The sequence below is a fragment of the Schistocerca gregaria genome, chromosome 1, assembly GCF_023897955.1.
Source record: "Schistocerca gregaria isolate iqSchGreg1 chromosome 1, iqSchGreg1.2, whole genome shotgun sequence".
NCBI classification, from domain to species: Eukaryota; Metazoa; Arthropoda; class Insecta; order Orthoptera; family Acrididae; genus Schistocerca; species Schistocerca gregaria.
In genome coordinates, this window is record NC_064920.1 from 700,341,335 (window position 1) to 700,360,624 (window position 19,290).

At 41.9% G+C, this 19,290-nt stretch overlaps 1 protein-coding gene across 1 annotated transcript in view; it reads left to right on the top strand.

Moving 5' to 3' along the window:
• Positions 1-7,066: 7,066 nt before the first annotated feature.
• Positions 7,067-19,290, top strand: part of LOC126268959 (carnitine O-palmitoyltransferase 1, liver isoform-like) — a 180,382-nt gene continuing 168,158 nt past the window's right edge. Inside the window, exon 1 of the mRNA XM_049973958.1 lies at positions 7,067-7,252. Within this exon, the coding sequence (XP_049829915.1) occupies positions 7,067-7,252 (186 nt within the window). The remainder of the gene's footprint in view (positions 7,253-19,290) is intronic.

Genomic DNA, 19,290 nt, shown 5'->3' on the forward strand with positions numbered 1-19,290 from the left:
GCTGAGTTGAGTGAGCAAGTTGTGGCCCACTTTCGTGACGTATGCGCCGTAATTTACCTTTCTCGTTGGCCCTGCTGGGAGTAAGACGTAGTCATACTTGTGTTACAGTAACGTTAGTCGAAGTTATTAGGTTTTCACGTACTTTACTGCAAACAGTTTAGCTATTTAGTGACGGGAAACGCAATTACAACTTTTAAGTAACAATAGAAAGGAATTTTGTGAACGCTGATAGTGGAAGCCTTGCGTAAGTTGACGCGTTTATGCTCCACCTATTTAGAGTGGCGATATGCGCAATGACGGATGTTCTTTTCCCTGCGCCTCCAACATCATTAAACTCGCTCAAAACTAAGGAACTGTGAAACTTTCTCAACTGCATCCTTATATTGTTACTATGTTGTCAATTGTCGGTCATAAGCTACAACCCAAAGCACAAATTAACAGCAGAGATACTGTCCCAATCAGGCGTTCAGCGGCACACTGGACAGTGCATTTGATTACAGTTTAAGGGGTTATATGTTCGAATCCTGGAAAAATCAAATATTTTTAAAAGTTTTGCATTATTCGAAAACAGCGTTAGCAAGAACTGATTGTGGCAGTTATTTCGATTGTGGCATCTATTATACATAACTTCACATTAGTCTTAGTCTGAGAAACGGACAACAGAGGATAAATGCATTTACTTTGCGAACAAACAATTCACTTTTTTTTTTTAAGCATTGCTAGTTGTGGAGATATGACCATGTGTCCACAGTACAACGATATTTAAGACAACAGGTTATACAGATAGATATAAAGTGTGCACAGCTTTCAGGTGATACAAACGTAAGGGCTGTGATGTTGGTGAGTGTAAACTAATGTTGACGTCTGAAGCAGACTTACTTAATCTTTATACAAGATGATAAAACTGCAAAGGTTTAAACAATGAGAATCCTAGGTAGGCAGTACAAACATAAAAATATAGTTTCTAATATGCTAAAAAGTGAGTGGTCACATTAACTAGAAAATATCTTTTTGAACGTAATGCATGTGAACAGCAGTTGCAAATATAAGGGCATGTAAACAGCAAGGAAAACACAATAATATTCTGTTTATGATCAGTATGGTAAAGTTTTGTAATTGTGATTTAGTTTTCACATTAGAGTACTTTCGAGTCGTTTTACAAATAAATTCAAATGCTCTTTCGGGTTAGATTTGAATCAGCGATCTATGGACATTATCTTATAAAATTCGACGGTTTAACGGTTTAACAACTGAGCCCCGAATAATTAAGGTGATGTTTAGTGAAACGACAATTTTCACGAGGAATTTAATTTCATTGAATGACAATGTTCTTCATTGTAACTGTGGGAGAGATAATGTTAACTTTACAATCCAAAGTATTTTTAACTATGTTAGTGAACTTGTGCATCGACATGGAGGCAATTTGCCAGTACAGTGCAACCGCATTTTACACATCTTCTCATTCTCTGGAACACTAAAAATTTTTTTTTCAGAAGTTTTTGTAGATGTATTTGTACACTATGGAACTACATACCACTTGTAATCCATTTTCCGAAACGTTAATTCCAAAACAAGACATCACTGCGAATTAACATTATGACACTAGGAGTAGCGAGCTAGCCAATGACGTCATGGGCATCACATGACTCAAATAGAGCATTTTAGCGGGCTTTCAAATTATTTATATTTGATTTCCGTTATTATAAAAGAATACTGAAATTCAAGAGGAAAAAAAGCATATTAGATGTATAAAATGACATAATTAATCATTTAAGACAATTTCCAGAAAATAGTCAAATACCCTATTGTGTTTTGCGCTGATTCGTGTACAAGCTGACATTGTTCTGATTGTCAGTCGTCACAATTGCGCATGTTACTTATTATTGCTTTTACTTTTTTTTCAAGTAGTCTCTCCAATGGCATGGGCGACATGGAAATAAATGATGTACAAATTGGGAACGAACAAAAAAAAGGAAGATGCCATTAAGGCTAAGAGATTTGGCGAATATTTTTGTAATTGTGTAAATGCAAATCTGAACAACCCCGGTCGGTAGTTGTGACATTGACAGGCAAGGTGAAATTTTAACACTATTTAATGAAAGGTTTGCTGGCAGTAAAATGTTTGGCGACTGATGGGAGCGTGGAAGCGGCATTATTGTTGGTGTACATGCTGAAGAGGCAGTAATGACAGGGGCTTGCAATGGTGGCATGACCATATTTTTATCTTGAAACTTAACCTTCCGTTCGGCGCCCTGTTCTGTGCTATGAAATTGGGCACGATTTATCAGATTAATAACATCACTAATTCGCTTGACTTTTTTTTAATTTCCACTCCACTTACTCCATTTCAGTTTTCTTCAGTTCTTTCGTCTTCTGTTCTTCACACATTGATCTGTACAGTTTTAGCCTCTGCTGAAGATCCGTTATGAATTCATGAGGTCTCCATACTTCTTCAAACCCTATTAATCAAAAGTGTCACAGGAGAGTTTCTCATCTACTATTAACGTTTTCTCAGAGAGAACAGGACTTCTGGCAGTTCCGTACAAACACAGAAAATAATTCATTTGAATATCTTTAAATGTTTTTTTCTTTTTTGAGGAAATTGTACTTCTTACATAACCTGCTATGATCAGGTACATCCCACGTGTATTTTACATTCTAAAGTAGGCTTGTATTACTAATGAGGATATGTTGGTTAACTATGCAATATAATATTGAAATGAAACGAGAAGGCGCGCAGTGTCTCAAACTCGGCAGTCAGTACAAATTTCATAACAGAGCAATCGCTCTGATACTGAAGCACATAACAATAAAAAATAGTGCAGAGAAGTCAAGCTACTAAGGGGACCAACATCGTTTCTGTTGACTGATAACAAGTAATTGACATAAAATTTCGATATGTATCAGTTTGACCAGCGTGCCCAATGTATTGTTAATTCTGTTGGGCAGACTTGTACGAATACTAAGAACGTCGAAATTCGAAAACAAATGAATATGATATGATATTGAGGGGCCAAGTAGTCTCAAAATAAATCTGAAGCAGATCAGCTGTATATGAAATAACATGGTCCTGCGCCTATTCAGATGCAACCAAGAGCTACTGCGTCCACCAGATGTGAAGCGCCTTGACCCTTCTCGAGTGATACAGAAATGTGAAACAATAGAGCATTCTCGACATGTGAGAACGCCGATGGGAAGATGCCATTAGCTTTCAGGGAGCCTAAAGCCACCATGTCAACATCGCTTGTATCCAAGATACAATAATGTGGGCTCTAAATTCAAAGGCGGCGGCGATGCCTTTAGTACTGCCACAACAATATAATAGTGGGGGGGGGGGGGGCGGAAGATGCCTAGCAACAACTTGGTCTCATTCTACCGAATATGGCCTTCAGAAAGTGCTGTGTGTTAACTGAGGTGTCGCATTTGCTAGCTTTGATGTCAAAGTATTGTTGGATCTTTTAAATTTTCTTCCTATTATATGTGCGTGCATATACTGTCATGGTGAAAACTCAAGAATTAACCCCTAAAAAGAAAAGGTGCAACGAAGTTTTACACAACGAAGGCCTAAACAGCATTGAAAATGCAAGGAGATTAAACTGTTTGAGGTCGACTGTGAGTTGAAATCTGCAGCAGCTGAAGCCCGAAGGAAATTGGAAAATTTACCACGAAGTTGTGCCCATATTTCTTCACCCTGGGAAGACAGAATACTTCGTCAACAAAGTCGGAAAAACTTCAGTTGAACTGGCAAAAGCTTGGCAAGAGGCAATGGGAATTGATTCCAGCTGATCAGTTGTTAGGAAAAGACTCGAGTTGCCAAGAAGACGCCTTTTTTAACTGCTGCAGTGAGGATAAAGAGGTTTGCATGGGCCAGACTACATGTAAACTGGGCAAAAGAGCAGTGGAGAATTGTGGTATTTTCAGCTGAAAGTCGATTTTTCCTGGTGAGTGACAGACCACAGCTCATCAGTTGTGAATGCAATGAAAGGATGGATCCTGACTGTCTTGTGTAAACCACGAAACATACATACCAAGATACTGGAAGGCTCTACATTGTTCTGGGGACACTGAATAGTGATCAATATGAAGTTTTGATTCGGCACCCTCTGATTTTCACTGCACTTGATGCTTTCCTGGATGTGCACTGGATTTTCAACAGGATCTGACACCATGCCACACATAAAAATGTAAGCTTTGGCTGTTTTATTTTTATAATACAATTTCCAATATTACTACTGTTACATATCGTCAAAATCTGTTATTTCATCGTTCTTTCATGAATTAGGTATCAGAGAACTCCTGTTGTCTGGAAATTCTCCACACCTTAATTCATTTGAGAATCTGTAATGACTGGTTATAAAATGGGTTCAAAAGAAGAGGCCTGCGACAAAACAGGAGCTGTTGGAGGTGACTGTAGTGTGGCGCCATGACATTGACATCAGTGCCATTAGAAAATTGATTGAATCCATGCCTGACAAAGTGAAGGCTGTTGCAGGGGGCAAGAGGGGTCCAACAAATTACAAAGATCATTTAAAGTATGACTACTGTATAACACACTCGTAATACACAATATTTTACACAATGACTAAAATAAATGAAAATTTCATCAAAACATTTAATGTTTAGTTTGGATATCATCAGTGGCATAGCTTGTCATTGCACAGATATATGTATTTCCTTGAATTAAAATATTAGAAACAATCTTGACCTTTATTATAATGTTCCTTCTTACATCTAGACTATCCATCTATCCTTATTTAATAAATGTTTCAAATTTGAACAAGGAATGGGTTTTTAGAACTTCTATACCAAAATTCTACAGGGATGTGCAATACTTTGGAACAGTAGTGTACCCACCTATTGTGTCAGTCCAAAAAGTTTCGTGACTGGGCTACTAGTAACAAGAGAAGTTAAGATGAGAGTTTTAATAATATATATTTAATATAATATATTTAATATATAGTGTCCCCCAACATGAATATGACAGACAGAACATACATAAAATCATGTGAAATTATCAGAAAAGTTCTTCCTTGGGATGTTGTGCATCATATTGGCTTGAATGTTGGTTATACCATGAATGTCTTGAACACTTTATTTGGAGATGTTGCTCCATTATGATTTGTCATACAACAACATGAACACAACAATCCTATGCACCCAGTACTTATCACTGCTTGCTCAAAAACGGAATGGTCAAATGCACATTTTTTTTACAGTTGTTAGTTCAAGCTGCTATGGTAGTTGCTACTTTGAAGTCACTTATATGCCAAAAATAAAATCGGACTCAGAAAGTTCTGAACATCTATGTATATTCAAAGAATGATTTATAATGTAAGCTACCATTAAATCGATGTCTCGGTCTTTTCTTAACTGTTTGTATCCCACTTTTAGCCTGTCTGCATATCCCACCACCTACAGTTAATTTTCATCACAGTCATTATTATGTCCTCCTCTCCAGTCTACGTCCTGACCAATTTATTTTCTTTTATGTCTATTCGGAAGAAGGAAGATGGGTTTCCAGTCAACATCAATACCATTAGAGACAGAGCACAAGCTCGAATTGTGTTAAGGATGGTGAGGGAAATCGGCTGTGCCCTTTGAAGTGAACAATCCCGGCATTTGCCAGGAATGATTTAGGGAAATCACAGAAAACCTATATGGATAGCTGGACGCAGGTTTGAATCCTCGTCCTCCACTCTGTCTGAGTAACTCCCAATATGCACTTGTCCATTGTTCACTGGGCAACCATAAGTTATTAAATGGTTTTCGCAATAAAGTCCATATCTCACTGCCCTAAGTCAAAATTGTCAATACATCCTTACTGAAAACTTTCCATTTCAGACAAATTGGAAACTTGGTTTTGAATTCTCTACTCCATTTATCAAAGTCATGCATAGTTGCTTTTACTAGTCTACCTATTTTCTTCCCTACCCATCCAGTCACAAGTTCAACTGCTCTAAATAACAGCACAAGGGACTGTAAGCTAGTCACAGACGAAATTATTGAACTGAAGAATAAGTATCGATTGCGATTTTTGGCTATATTCATATGTTTCTGAAAATTCTAGACTCAGTTTCAACAAAATCTGCACTAAATTCCCTGGAAAACCAAGATATTGAGTCTGGTTATGTTAATTTGCTGAATAATATGCAAATCGGTATGACAGAGTCCTTAATACTTCATTAAATAGTAGAAAAATTAACTATTTAACGATGTGTCAGATAAGGAAAATTGGTATCACCATAATTTTTCATAGCAGCCCCTGAGAAAAGTCTCAGACACTTGTAATAGTAAAATAAAAGAGGAATAAGTATTAATGGAACATATCAGAAACTCTTTGTCTTGTTGGTGAGATTCTATTGTACTCTGCAAGTATATGTAAACTCCAATAACAAATGGAAGTTTGAAAGTAGGAGTGAAAAACATTATAATAAGGCTGAAAGTAAATAATACAAACTGACAAATATTGTTGTATCAACATTCAACGTGACTTTGTTTTGGTTCTGTATTTTCATGAGAAATATCTGTGGCGGTTTGAGAAATATGTCAATCTCAGTATATGTTAACTGTTGTTGGCTGAAAGTTATTCAATCGGTTTTTAGTCTGAAGTGCTGAAGGGCAAAAGAAAAATGTTGAAAAATCGAAGCAAGTAGAAATACCGGTATTTAAAGAAGAAAAAAACTCTGATTGCAATTTCTTACCGTGAAGAGGGAAAAGCTGGGCGCAGCAGCATTAAATGCATTTAAGGTAATGAAATGAGGATTATATAATATGTATTTACGCAGTGAAAGATTGAAATAGATGTACTACCGACGCAACCGTCGCCTAAATGAACAACCTTATTAAAACTCAGTGGGTACCGGTAGCACACCTGTTACCTTTGGACTTCTGAACTTTGTAACGCTACAATTTCTCTAACTGTGACTTAACTCTCACTATCGACAGTCGTTCCGCAAGAGGTAACCCTGTTCTGCTTCAGATTGAGAAGTGATAAGCCTAGTTTCCACTTCCACTACCTTTAGCTTACACGCTGCACCTGCAGCTGTGCGTCAGCTGGTAATTATCGATGTCCAGCGGTGGTAGCAGTATCGATAAGTCGATGCGTACTTTGACCCGTGACGCAATGGTGGGGGCAGGCGGCGTCGCGTGTATACAAGCGACGAGCTCAGCTGTCTGCCATTCGCCGGCAGGTGTAGCAGAGCAGAAGTGCTGCGCACGAGGATTTCCGCAAGACGTTTCAGCCCATTCTCAGGTAGGTTACCATTAATTTCGCTTGTTACTTGTAATTAGACCTGTAATTTACGCCATCCCTCGAACCGCAATTGTGCAACGTGCTAATGAGAACATTTAAAACAGTGGACGACTACCTAGGCAGTATGCGGGCATCTCTTCCAAAACAGACACTGACTGGAAATCGGCGCGCTAGGGTAGTTATAAATATTTGATAGTCAACAACCAGCAACAGGTTTCACTGGATACCAATCCACTTAAACAAGCTTTTCGCGCAATGATTATGTAACTTAAGCCACAATTCAGGGACTTTTTAATAAAAAAATGTCAAGAAGCTTGAATAAATTTCTATCTGTAGAGCATGTACATATATTTTAGCTGAACTATCTACTAGCACTTCTTCATAGTCATTATTACAATATTACTTATCAGTGACTTCGTTTTTTTCCGCCAACAATCCGACGTTATAATAGTGTATAGAGCTCTATTTATTAAGTGAAACTACGGTACTAGACTTCGCGTGATGCCTATGACCTTTGTGCCATGTCTTGTGAAATTTTGCCATCTACATTTATATTCCGCAAGCCACCCAACGGTGTGTGGCGGAGGGCACTTTACGTGCCACTGTCATTACCTCCCTTCCCTATTCCAGTCGAGTATGGTTCGCGGCAAGAACGACTGCCGGAAAGCCTCCGTACGCGCTCGAATCTCTCTAATTTTACATTGGTGATCTCGGGAGGTATAAGTAGGGGGAAGCAATATATTCGATACCTCATCCAGAAACGCACCCTCTCGAATCCTGGACAGCAAGCTACAACGCGATGCAGAGCGCCTCTCTTGCAGAGTCTGCCACTTGAGTTTGCTAAACATCTCCGTAACGCTATCACGCTTACCAAATACCCCTGTGACGAAACGCGCCCCTTTCTCAGGCAGTGCGCGAAGAAAGAAGAGGTGTACCTTAGAAGGACTAACAAGTTTAGTAATCGACAGACATATTGGCTTCATTCAGAGCGAACAATGAGCGTTTTCGAAAAGGGTCTAAATCTGAAGGTGAAGTGGAAAACGAACGATAATTTAGCGTACCTTAGATGTCGAAGTTATTACAGAAGGAGCACTATCTCACTTGTTAGTGTTAGTGGGGACAGACTGTGGCTGTGTTCGAAGGGCATCTTCTGAAATCTCTGTTAAATATATATGATATGAACTGCAAAAAGGTAATTTAATGAACTGTCGGTTGCAAAGCTAGAAATGGTGCTCTTGCTTAGCTGCTCTAGAGCGTCGAAGGGGATTCACCGCCCCAGTTTGGAAACCACTGCTCTGGAGTTAATGACGATATAACAGTCCAGTCGGTCATAGCTCGTAGGTTTCCATCTGCTACTGTTTCCAGATGTGAGCAAGTCTTTCATCTGAATGGATGTGTTTTCCGACATGCGTAGGTATCATCATCTTTTTTCTTTATTTTCATTAAACGAAAGTCGTGGTCATCTGACAATTAACTAACATATCGACAGAGGTAAACGAACTATTTTGGAAGCCAGCTTACATTTAAAGCTGACTCTGTTATCTGTATGTTAGTTACAGATTATTTCCTAGACTTGTGACATTTTTGTATGTAAATAACTGAAGTCACATGCCATTGTTAATTAGGAATGTTGTCTTGTTCGCCCACTCTAGCACATTCCTCTGTGGAGAGTTACCGTTTTAGTGCGTGTGACTGTGATATGTGCATGTAAAACGTAGTGTTATGTTGTTCACAAGAGAAAAAGGAGAGAGTGTACTCTGTTGGCGGAACACAGCCTTCTCCTCTCTAATAGCACCGAGATGAACATTCTCACCCGAAGGTCGAATCATTTTCAACAATGTTTATGACCGCAATCCATGAGATACTGCAGAGAGGACAGCAACTCAATTAATCAGACTAGAGCATAGTGTAGTAATAAGAGCATGTAGGTCATAACTGTTTCTGCACTTGCTGATCAAATTGTACTGGTTATCTTTCTTTCGTCTTCAATATTCGTCCTGTGTCACTTCTGGTCGAGTGATAATGCCTGCCAGTGCTATGGATATGATCTTTTATTTTCTACGACTAGAAACATATCCTCGTGAATGAACAACGTATACCTTACCAATTCTAAAACAGAATTTGTGGCGGGATTCTTCATTTGCGTACCACTATGTTATTTGTGTATCACTATGTTATTTGTGTAATTTTCCAATTATGTTCTCATATCTCAGTGCTACTACCAATACATGATCTCTTATTATAAATTTAAATGATGGTGGATATAAGGTCTTCTTAGGAATGCATGACATTACAGCTATTTCTCAATACTTCAATTTTCAGAAAATAAATTATTACTCGTGTATGAGCTCACAAAGATGCAAAAGCATGAGTAGATGTTTATGCTATAAACCAATGGCTGTGGCAAACAAACGATTCTCGTACCAGATGTAACCAGTAACATACGTGAAGCCTTGCCATAGAGCTGCTCAGCTTACCTCTGCCTAATAAAGGAGACGGAACCAAGTGCCCGCAGTCGTGGTGTTATTGTACGCAAGAAGGAAATGGAATGAAGCTTATAAGCTTGTCATTCGAGAAAAAAGATCATTATTTGCTCATTTATTTATTTATCAGTTTACTTTGGACTCTGGGCGCCAAAGCTATATGGTTACGGAAGGACTCAGTTGATAGTTTACAAAATACAGATTAGAACGTTTGTAAACAACAGAATTAATAAAATACGAATAAAGAATTATGAGAGAGTATATGAATAAATAAAGCATTACACATAAAAGCTCGGAACTACTGCGAGGAACTCCTGTGACGAATACATGAAACATTATAGGCTTTGGTTAGTGTCACAAGAAAACTTTTCAATTCGGATTTGTCATTTATTTTTTCAGTTCTGCTGGAAGCCTGTTGAAAATGAAACCTGCTGAACTATGCACAGCTTTCTGTGCAGTGCTTAAGAAACTCTTATCCAAGTGCAGATCGTCTTTCTGTGTAAATGTTCACTGTGTGAATGTTGCAGTTTCTTCTGAATGAGGCAATATTGTCAACAAACAATCCCTTGGTAGCATATACACTGCCGGAAAAAAATTAGTACGCCCTTTTAGAGGTTTCCAATTCACTCAAGGTTTATTGTTGCAACAGTACGTATGGAGCACATAAAATTATTACATTACAGACCAATAGCACGACCGGTCCTGAGGTAATAGGTACTGGCTCATGCTGGAACACTCATGTTACTACATCGTGTTGCCTCCACGGACGGCAATGCAGGCGCAAATTCTGGCATTCAGTCGATCGTACAGATGGCGAATACTGTCTTGGGATACGATATGCCACGCCTGCTCGACCTGTTCACGTAATCTGCAAGCGTTGTTGGTTGAGGAGTTGCACGAGTCACTTTTCGTCCCATCATAATCCCACACGTCCCCGAATGGAGAAAAGCCTGGAGACCGTGCTGGCCAGGGACGCTGCTGCACGTCTTGCAGAGTACGTTGAATTCCACCGGCAGTGTGTGGGCGAGCATTATCGTGTTGGAACAACACATCACCTTCCTGTTGTAAGAACAGCGAAAGAACAGATCTAACGACATTCTGCACGTACCGAGTGTTGGTTAGTGTCCGCTCCAGAAGCACCAAAGTGAACGAGAGTTTTAGCTTATGGCACTCCAGAAGATAAGCCCTGGGGTGGGCCAGTGTGTCTTGGACGGATGCACTCTACGAGTCAGCGCTTACCAGGTCTACGTCGTACGCACAAACTACTACCACTTGTGTACAGATAGATGAAGCCGACAGCGCGCCACTCCATCTTCCAAGTGATCCTCTGACGGTACCAGTCGAGATGTGCACGTCGATGCTATGCCGCCGGACGAAGGCGGGCTAGAGATGTGCGTGTCTGTTGTCCCTTTACTAGTAACCGGTTCGCAACAGTTCCTGTTGATATGTTTGGGTTCAAAGCCCACTTTTTTAGTGCAGTGGTAGCTGCACGAACTGCCCCTGCTGCCTTTGCGGTATGATCATCCTGGTGGACATCTGTGCTGTGTGGACCAGAATCTCGCCTACGGGTGAGAGAATGTTCTCGTGACCATTGATACCAGCATCGTTGCACAAGTGGCACAGCACTTCCAACTTGTGTGACAATTCTCCTTACGAACCACCATGCCACTCGGAAGGCCACGATTTGACCCCTTTCAAATACGCTCAGTTGGCTGTAGGAAGCACGAGTGCATAACCGTGGCATGGCTGCCTGCTTGCTTCACACGTTTGCATCGCACTGAGCCATCTGGCTGTAACCATTCCCTATTAAGGAGTACATAAATATGCCGCTCTGGTAGCTGTTTCACTGCGCTATCTGTTCGCGGACGACGATGAAACCATTATCAGTACATCTGCTAGTCCTCAGGTGGCTTCCGCCGTCAGAGGATCAACATCGACGTCGTCTTTCCACGTGTGCTAATTTTTTCCGGCGGTTTATGTACAAGGATGCCAGAGTTAGAATTCCGAGACAGCTGAACAACGGCTACACTAAGTTCGCGAACTGACACCGCATATCAGTCCGACCGCCATTTCCTGGCGAGTGGACAGAATTGTTCATAACAGAATGAAAGTAACGACAGTAAAAAAGCTTCTGTGTTTAAGTATCAGAGACAGAGGAGAGTTTTCTTCAAGGGAAGGTAACCGCATTCAGTTTTTGCACAAGAAATTGAACGTCATACTTCCAAGAAAGATTCCCATTTACCTCAGCCGTGGGTATTTAAGATGGTCGACTTCATTGACCGTTCGATAATCTGGCCGCAATAAAATTTCGCTTTTACAAGAGTCACAAGTCAGAAACTGTATGGATTAAGTTTTGTTGCAGTTAAACGTTAATCTATTCTCTGAAAGCCACGTGGTGGTATTACCGACTGCCCTATTACCTACCTCGTTAAATCATTTATATTACGTTCCACATGCTTCACAATAAAACTTGTGTCTTCTGCAAAGAGAAAAAAATGGATTCATCTATCACGTTTAGAGGCAGGGCAATGATATACATAAAAAAAAGGAACGGGCTCATAACAGATCTCAGTGGCATCCCCCGTCCCAATGCACACGACACCAGTGGGATCCGTACTGCGCAGAAAGAAATCACGTCTGCTGAGTTCTTTAGCATTTTTGCAGCGCTGTTGGGACAAGGAGGTAATTCCTCGCTTAGCTGTAGTTAAGCACCACATCCTAACTGCTGAAGTGGACAAAATTTTGAAGAGAACAAGTCATGCAATAGTTAGACAGCGGATACGGCAGACGAGATATGTGCTTGATCTTAATGCTATAAACCTGTTTGACTGACATCAATTTTTGTGATAAACTTTGTCGCCGTTCGTTTGGCAGTGGATAGACGTAGCCACAGCAACACAATAGCGTGCTAGTTTGTGCGAGACAACGTCTAAGCGAAATAACAAGTTTGACTGCTTAACTCACGGAGGAACAGACCTGGAGAATGATAAGCCTCTCAGAAGAGTTGTTAATCTTCCTTGTGTCCTGACGTTGGAGGGCAACCTTCTGCTTTCTAATTTCCAGATGTGAAGTGAGCTTTCTCCGAATCACTCTTGTTAAATCAATGAAAACACTGTCCACAACCTAGTTTAGCCTTCCTAGTGCCTCACCAACAAAAGATTCAGTGACAATTCCTGAATATGCTCCTTCCTTGAAGCTGGTCACTAGCTCAACTAAATGAGAAAGGAGGTCCGGCCGTAGTGGCCGTGCGGTTCTAGGCGCTACAGTCTGGAACCGCGCGACCGCTACGGTCGCAGGTTCGAATCCTGCCACGGGCATAGATGTGTGTGATGTCCTTAGGTTAGTTAGGTTTAAGTGGTTCTAAGATATAGGGGACTGATGACCTTAGAAGTTAAGTCCCATAGCGCTCAGAGCCATTGATTGATTGAGAAAGGAGGAGCAATTCGGGCATGACATAGCTAAACGGATCATTAAAACAGTCATATCAAGTCCTTTAGTAAGTCACGGTAAACGTAAATCGGAAGGGACGCAAACCAATGAAAGCCTAGAATACAAGTCCAGTTTCTTAACCATTGTGACATCTCACTCGACTGTTGGGTGTCGAAAGAAGCAATGGCGGATGCTTAACGCCTCTAGGGAGGCGGGAGCGGCAGTTTCAAACGGCGGTCGAAGCTGCTGAGTTGCCCAACTCACTTTCCGCGCACGGGTCGTTTTCGACTCTCTGTGATTGGTGACAGCGAGCGTAATCGTAGGTACATAACCGGGAAATAGTTCCAGCCCCGGCAGTCAGTAGTTTTGCTCCTGACGATGTTGGCGGAGTTAGCCATCGAAACCTCGAGAATTTTATTGGAATTGACGCAGCTTGAAAACTGAAAAAAAAAAAAAATATTCAATCATGCCGCCGTGAAAGATTCTAAGGACAAATATCTTTCCTCTACGGTGAGAACGTCTTGGGCAGTGTGAGACTGCTGGAAAAACTGCGCAGAAAGAAATCACGTCTGCTGAGTTCTTTAGCATTTTTGCAACGCTGTCGGGACAAGGAGGTAATTCCTCGCTTAGCTGTAGTTAAGCACCACATCCTAACTGCTGAAGTGGACAAAATTTTGAAGAGAACAAGTCATGCAATAGTTAGACAGCGGATACGGCAGACGAGATATGTGCTTGATCTTAATGCCATAAACCTGTTTGACTGACATCAATTTTTGTGATAAACTTTGTCGCCGTTCGTTTGGCAGTGGATAGACGTAGCCACAGCAACACAATAGCGTGCTAGTTTGTGCGAGACAACGTCTAAGCGAAGTAACAAGTTTGACTGCTTAACTCACGGAGGAACAGACCTGGAGAATGATAAGCCTCTCAGAAGAGTTGTTAATCTCTCCAAACAAGAATTGGACGACTGTTCTGTGGCAGCACTGAGTAAAGGTCTTATAATTTTTCGCCGGTCCGGCGACGTCTGCCAATTTTGGAGATTGTTAGTGGAATAGAACAGTACATTCGGCATCTCTCAATGACTCAGCTGAGCACGTCAGACTAACTGCCAGCCATATACTCTCGAAAGCAAAGCCACCGAAATCAAATATTAGCCAGGAGGGGCGACATGGCTTACGCTTATTGCATGAAAACGAGAACTTGGTTGCCTTGCCAACCGACAAAAGAAAGGCCACCGTGGTTCTATAGACTGAAAACTACCAGCTGAAGGTGCTAATTTATTAGATGACGAGTATCGGAAGCTATCCGACACAGGCCTTAGTCAGGAAGATATGGAAGTTGAAGGAATCTGGCTTACTAGATGAAGTGGTGAAGAAATTAATGCATCGCTCCGTCAGACCTTCCAAGCCTTATGGACTACCGAAGATACATAAGGAACACGTTCCTTTTAGGACCATTGTTAGTGCAATCAGCTCGCCCACCTACAGACTGGCAAAACGTCTTGAGGGATTAATAGCGCAAAAACTCGGTTATTGTGAACGCCATGTTGTAAACAGACATTTGTTGAAAAGCTCAAGAAAATGAAAATAGGTCGAAACGTCTGAAAATGATGTCATTTTTTACGAGGGTTCCAGTACAAGGCACACTGGATCTTTTGGCCCAACTGTCTCCACCTGGAATCGTCAAGTTGTTCCTTCATGTTCTAACGACAACGTACTTCTTGTACCGCGACGAATATTGTGAATAACGGATGGTTCGGCAGTGGGCTCACAATTGTCTCCCGCAGTCGCGAATTTCTTCGTGGAGCTCTATGGCGAGAAACTCTGAACTCTGTGGTGTTGCGTCCTTCCTGAAATGGCCTCTCGGTGAAAAAACACTGCAGCAGTTCGTGGACCACTGGAACGGTGTCCATTCCTACATTAAATTTACTATCGAGATGGAGAAAGATGGCAAGCTACGGTTCTTAGATGTTTCAGTTGAGCTGGCTTGGTCATTCAGTCTACAGGAAACCGACCCACACTGTTCAAGATTTGAATACCGGTGGTTTTCATCACCCTGTATACAAGAAAGCGATCCTGAACACGTTAATACACAGAACCAAAATTATTTCTGACTCACGACCACCTACAGTCTGAATTGCAGCACTTGAGGTACGTGTTCAGGGCGAAAAGCTACAGCAAAAGAGACATTACAAACGCTTTCAGGAATCACCGAAGAAAGGCGCCTTGTGAAGCGGCAGAAGAAGCCAGGGTGACGGGTTTCCTGCCATACTGTGGGGCAACGAGAAGCAAGTTTGCACGTGTATTGCAGAGACATGGATTGAGACCAGAGTTCCGGCCGCCCCCGAGATATATATGCTACGACCTGTTAAAGACGACACAGCTCTTCGTGTGCCCTATGTGTATGGTATCCCTTGCGATTGCAGTAGCATCTATATAGGCCAGACAATTCCCACAGTTGCAGAGCGTTGTACCTAGCACAAGAGACATGTCAAGCAAAGGGGTCTGACCAAGTCATTCATAGCTGAACAGTTTCTTGAAAACGGGCACAAAATACAGTTTGAGAGCACAAGAGTCTTGGCTCATACGTCAACATACCGGGACTCCACTATAAAAGAGGCAGCAGAGATTAGAATGAACAGCAACAATTTCAACAGAGACCAGGGCTACACAATGAGTAGGGTGTGGAGGCTGGCTTTGGATGTCGAAAGGAAAAAATGAAATGTCGCGTGGCTAGGGCCTCCCGTCGGGTAGACCGGTCGCCTGGAAACAATGGCGGATGCTTAACGCTTCAAGGAGGCAGTTTCAAACTTGGCGCCGGCCTCTCCCACCACCTGATGTCACTCAGTCCCGCAGCGGGCCGGAGTTGCTATGAGCTGGCCAACTGGCTTTCCGCGCGCATCGTTAGGCCCTCTCTGCTTGGTACCAGCGGGCTTAGTCGTAGTATACAGGGTGATCCTTTGATCGTGACCGGGCCAAATATCTCACGAAATAAGCGTCAAACGAAAAAACTACAAAGAACGAAACTTGTCTAGCTTGAAGGAGGAAACCAGATGGCGCTATGGTTGGCCCGCCAGATGGGGCTGCCATAGCTCAAACGGATATCAACTGCGTTTTTTAGATAGGAACCCCCATTTTTTATTACATACTCGTGTAGTACGTAAAGAAATATGAATGTTTTAGTTGGGCCACTTTTTTCGTTTTGTGATAAATGGCGCTGTAATAGTCGCAAACATATGGTTCACAATTTTAGACGAACAGTTGGTAACAGGTAGGTTTTCTAAATACAGAACATAGGTACGTTTGAACATTTTATTTCGGTTGTTCAAATGTGATACATGTACCTTTGTGAACTTATCATTTTTGAGAACGCATGCTGCTACAGCTTGATTATCTGTAAATACCACATTAATGCAATAAATGCTCAAAATGATGTCCGTCAACCTCAATGCATTTGGCAATAAGTGTAACGACATTCCTCTCAACAGCGAGTAGTTCGCCTTCCGTAATGTACGCACATGCATTGACAATGCGCTGACGCATGTTGTCAGGCGTTGTCGGTGGATCACGATGGCGAATATCCTTCAACTTTCCCCACAGAAAGAAATCCGGGGACGTCAGCTCCGGTGCACGTGCGGGTCATGGTATGGTGCTTCGACGACGAATCCACCTTCACGAAATATACTGTTCAGTACCACTTCAACTGCACGCGAGCTATGTGCCGCACATCCATGATGTTGGAAGTACATCACCATTCTGTCATGCAGTGAAACATCTTGCAGTAACATCGGTAGAACATTAAGTAGGAAATCAGCATACATTGCACCATTTAGATTGCCGTCGATAAAATGGGGCCAATTATCCTTCCTCCCATAATGCCGCACCATACATTACCCGTCAAGATCGCTGATGTTCCACTTGTCGTAGCCATCGTGGATTTTCCGTTGCCCAATAGTGCATATTATGCCGGTTTACGTTACCTCTGTTGGTGAATGACGCTTCGTCGCTAAATAGAACGCGTGCAAAAAATCTGTCATCGCCCCGTAATTTCTCTTGTGCCCAGTGGCAGAATTGTACACGACGTTCTGGATATCGACCTTTTCCGCAATTGGTAAACGGTCCATTTTAACACGGGTAATGTATCACGAAGCAAATACTGTCCGCACTGGCGGAATTTTACGTGATACCACGTATTTACGTTTGTGACTATTACAGTGCCATCTAACACAAAGCGAAAAAAGTGTTCCAACTAAAACATTCATATTTCTTTACGTACTACACGAATATGTAAGTGAGATATTTGGCCATGTCACTATCAATGGACCACCCTGTATAAGCGGGAAATAGTACCAGCCCCGGCAGTCAGCAGTTTTACTCCAGACGACGATGGCGGAGCTACCCATCGAAAGCTCGAGAATTTTTTTGGAATTGTCGCGGCTTGAAAACCGAGAAGACTTTATTCCATCTCACTCGGCTGCTTCGTGTAAAGTTTCTGTAAAATATCCTTAAGCGAATGCTGAGACGATTCGTTCAACACAACTAGGCCAATTCCTTTCTCTGTCAGTGCAAAGGTCTCCATTGTTAATAACCTGGGTACCGAAGGTTGATGGAGTCTAAAATCCATCCTGTATACAATTTGTCAAGTGACAGTAAAATGGTGAGGAAAGTGTACATTCAATAAATGTTCTCATTTCTTTCAGCTGGAGTTGCACTAATATTGGTAAAAATCTGCTAACTCGATAGCGCCAACGTGACGAGAAATAACGAAGTCTGAACACGCAATGACATTTGGAGCAAGACGCGTCAGATATTGCTTGGCCCACCAAATCTAGAGTGCTAAGTGTATTCTAAGACATCATCTGTCTGCGTAGATAGCACATTTTATTAGTGATAAGAACTTCCTAAGTCTAAGCAGATAACTGACACTACACCAAATATCCACCTTCAAAAAATGACCTCTCTGTGAAAGTGGAATGACATTTTGTGTTGATGGCTTTTGGTGAGAGAGTGCTGGCAAAAGTGCCTTTAACAAAAGCACTCTATCAAAATCAGCATCTCTCATGGGTTCGCGAACACATTCTTTGAGCACTGAATGACTGGAACACATCGTCATGCTTTGATGAGTGAAGATTTCAGTTGAAGGTATTTGGAAGTTACCACGTTACAAAATCCATGGCCTGTAGTTATCACAACCCATTATGTGCGTGTTTTGATTGACCCAGTCATTAAGTAAAACTGAAGGACGAGTTAGATAAAGTAATATATCATATTAACTACTTGGTGGGAATGAATGAAAATGCAGGAGAATGTTGCCAGAAATCTCGCAGTCGTACACAGAAAGTTGGACGTTACACGACGCGACATTAGGGCGACTATAGCGCCAAATTGGACTGGCCCCGTAACACGAGGCGGCATGACTGAATAAAAGACAGGGCGTGGCAATCAGCGAGCACTTTAGTGGGGTTCTTCATTACAAAATGGCCTGGGGGTAACATAGGGATGACTTTCGACGGGGCAGAATCATCGGGAAATCGGAAGAAAGATGAAGTGTGGCGAATATAGATCAGGAGTTTGGTATTGCCCACAGCATTGTTTCACGAGTATGGGGCAGGCACCGAACGACAGGCACAGTTGCTTGAAGGGCAGAAGGTGGTCGAGCTTGGTCTACTCCAGCAGAAGATGACCGTTACATTGTGCAACAAGAAAGAAGCGACCCACATTAAACAAGGGGTGCAATTGCAACCACATTCATCAGGACAGCAAGACGCGCAGTTAGTACGTTCAGTTCCGCTGTCAGCCGCGCATCAACCGCACCTTTAGCGATGAAGCCAAGAGCATAGGGGTCGCGCGCTCTTCTCGGCTGAGAGCAGTTTCAATCTGAGTAACGATTCTGGACGTGCCCTCATAAAGCGAGAGGTGGGAACACATAATGCACGAGGGAATGTCGTCGAACATGGGTGTACTGTTCTCCAAATCTTTGAACATGGTGCACTCACCGTTCAACATTATTATGACACTGTACTCCTTCCCCATGTGCTTCTTTTCAGGCTGCATTTAGACCTCACTACATTTTAATGGATGACAATGTGCGACCGCATCGAACAGCGCAGGTGTAGTAGTTCTCGGA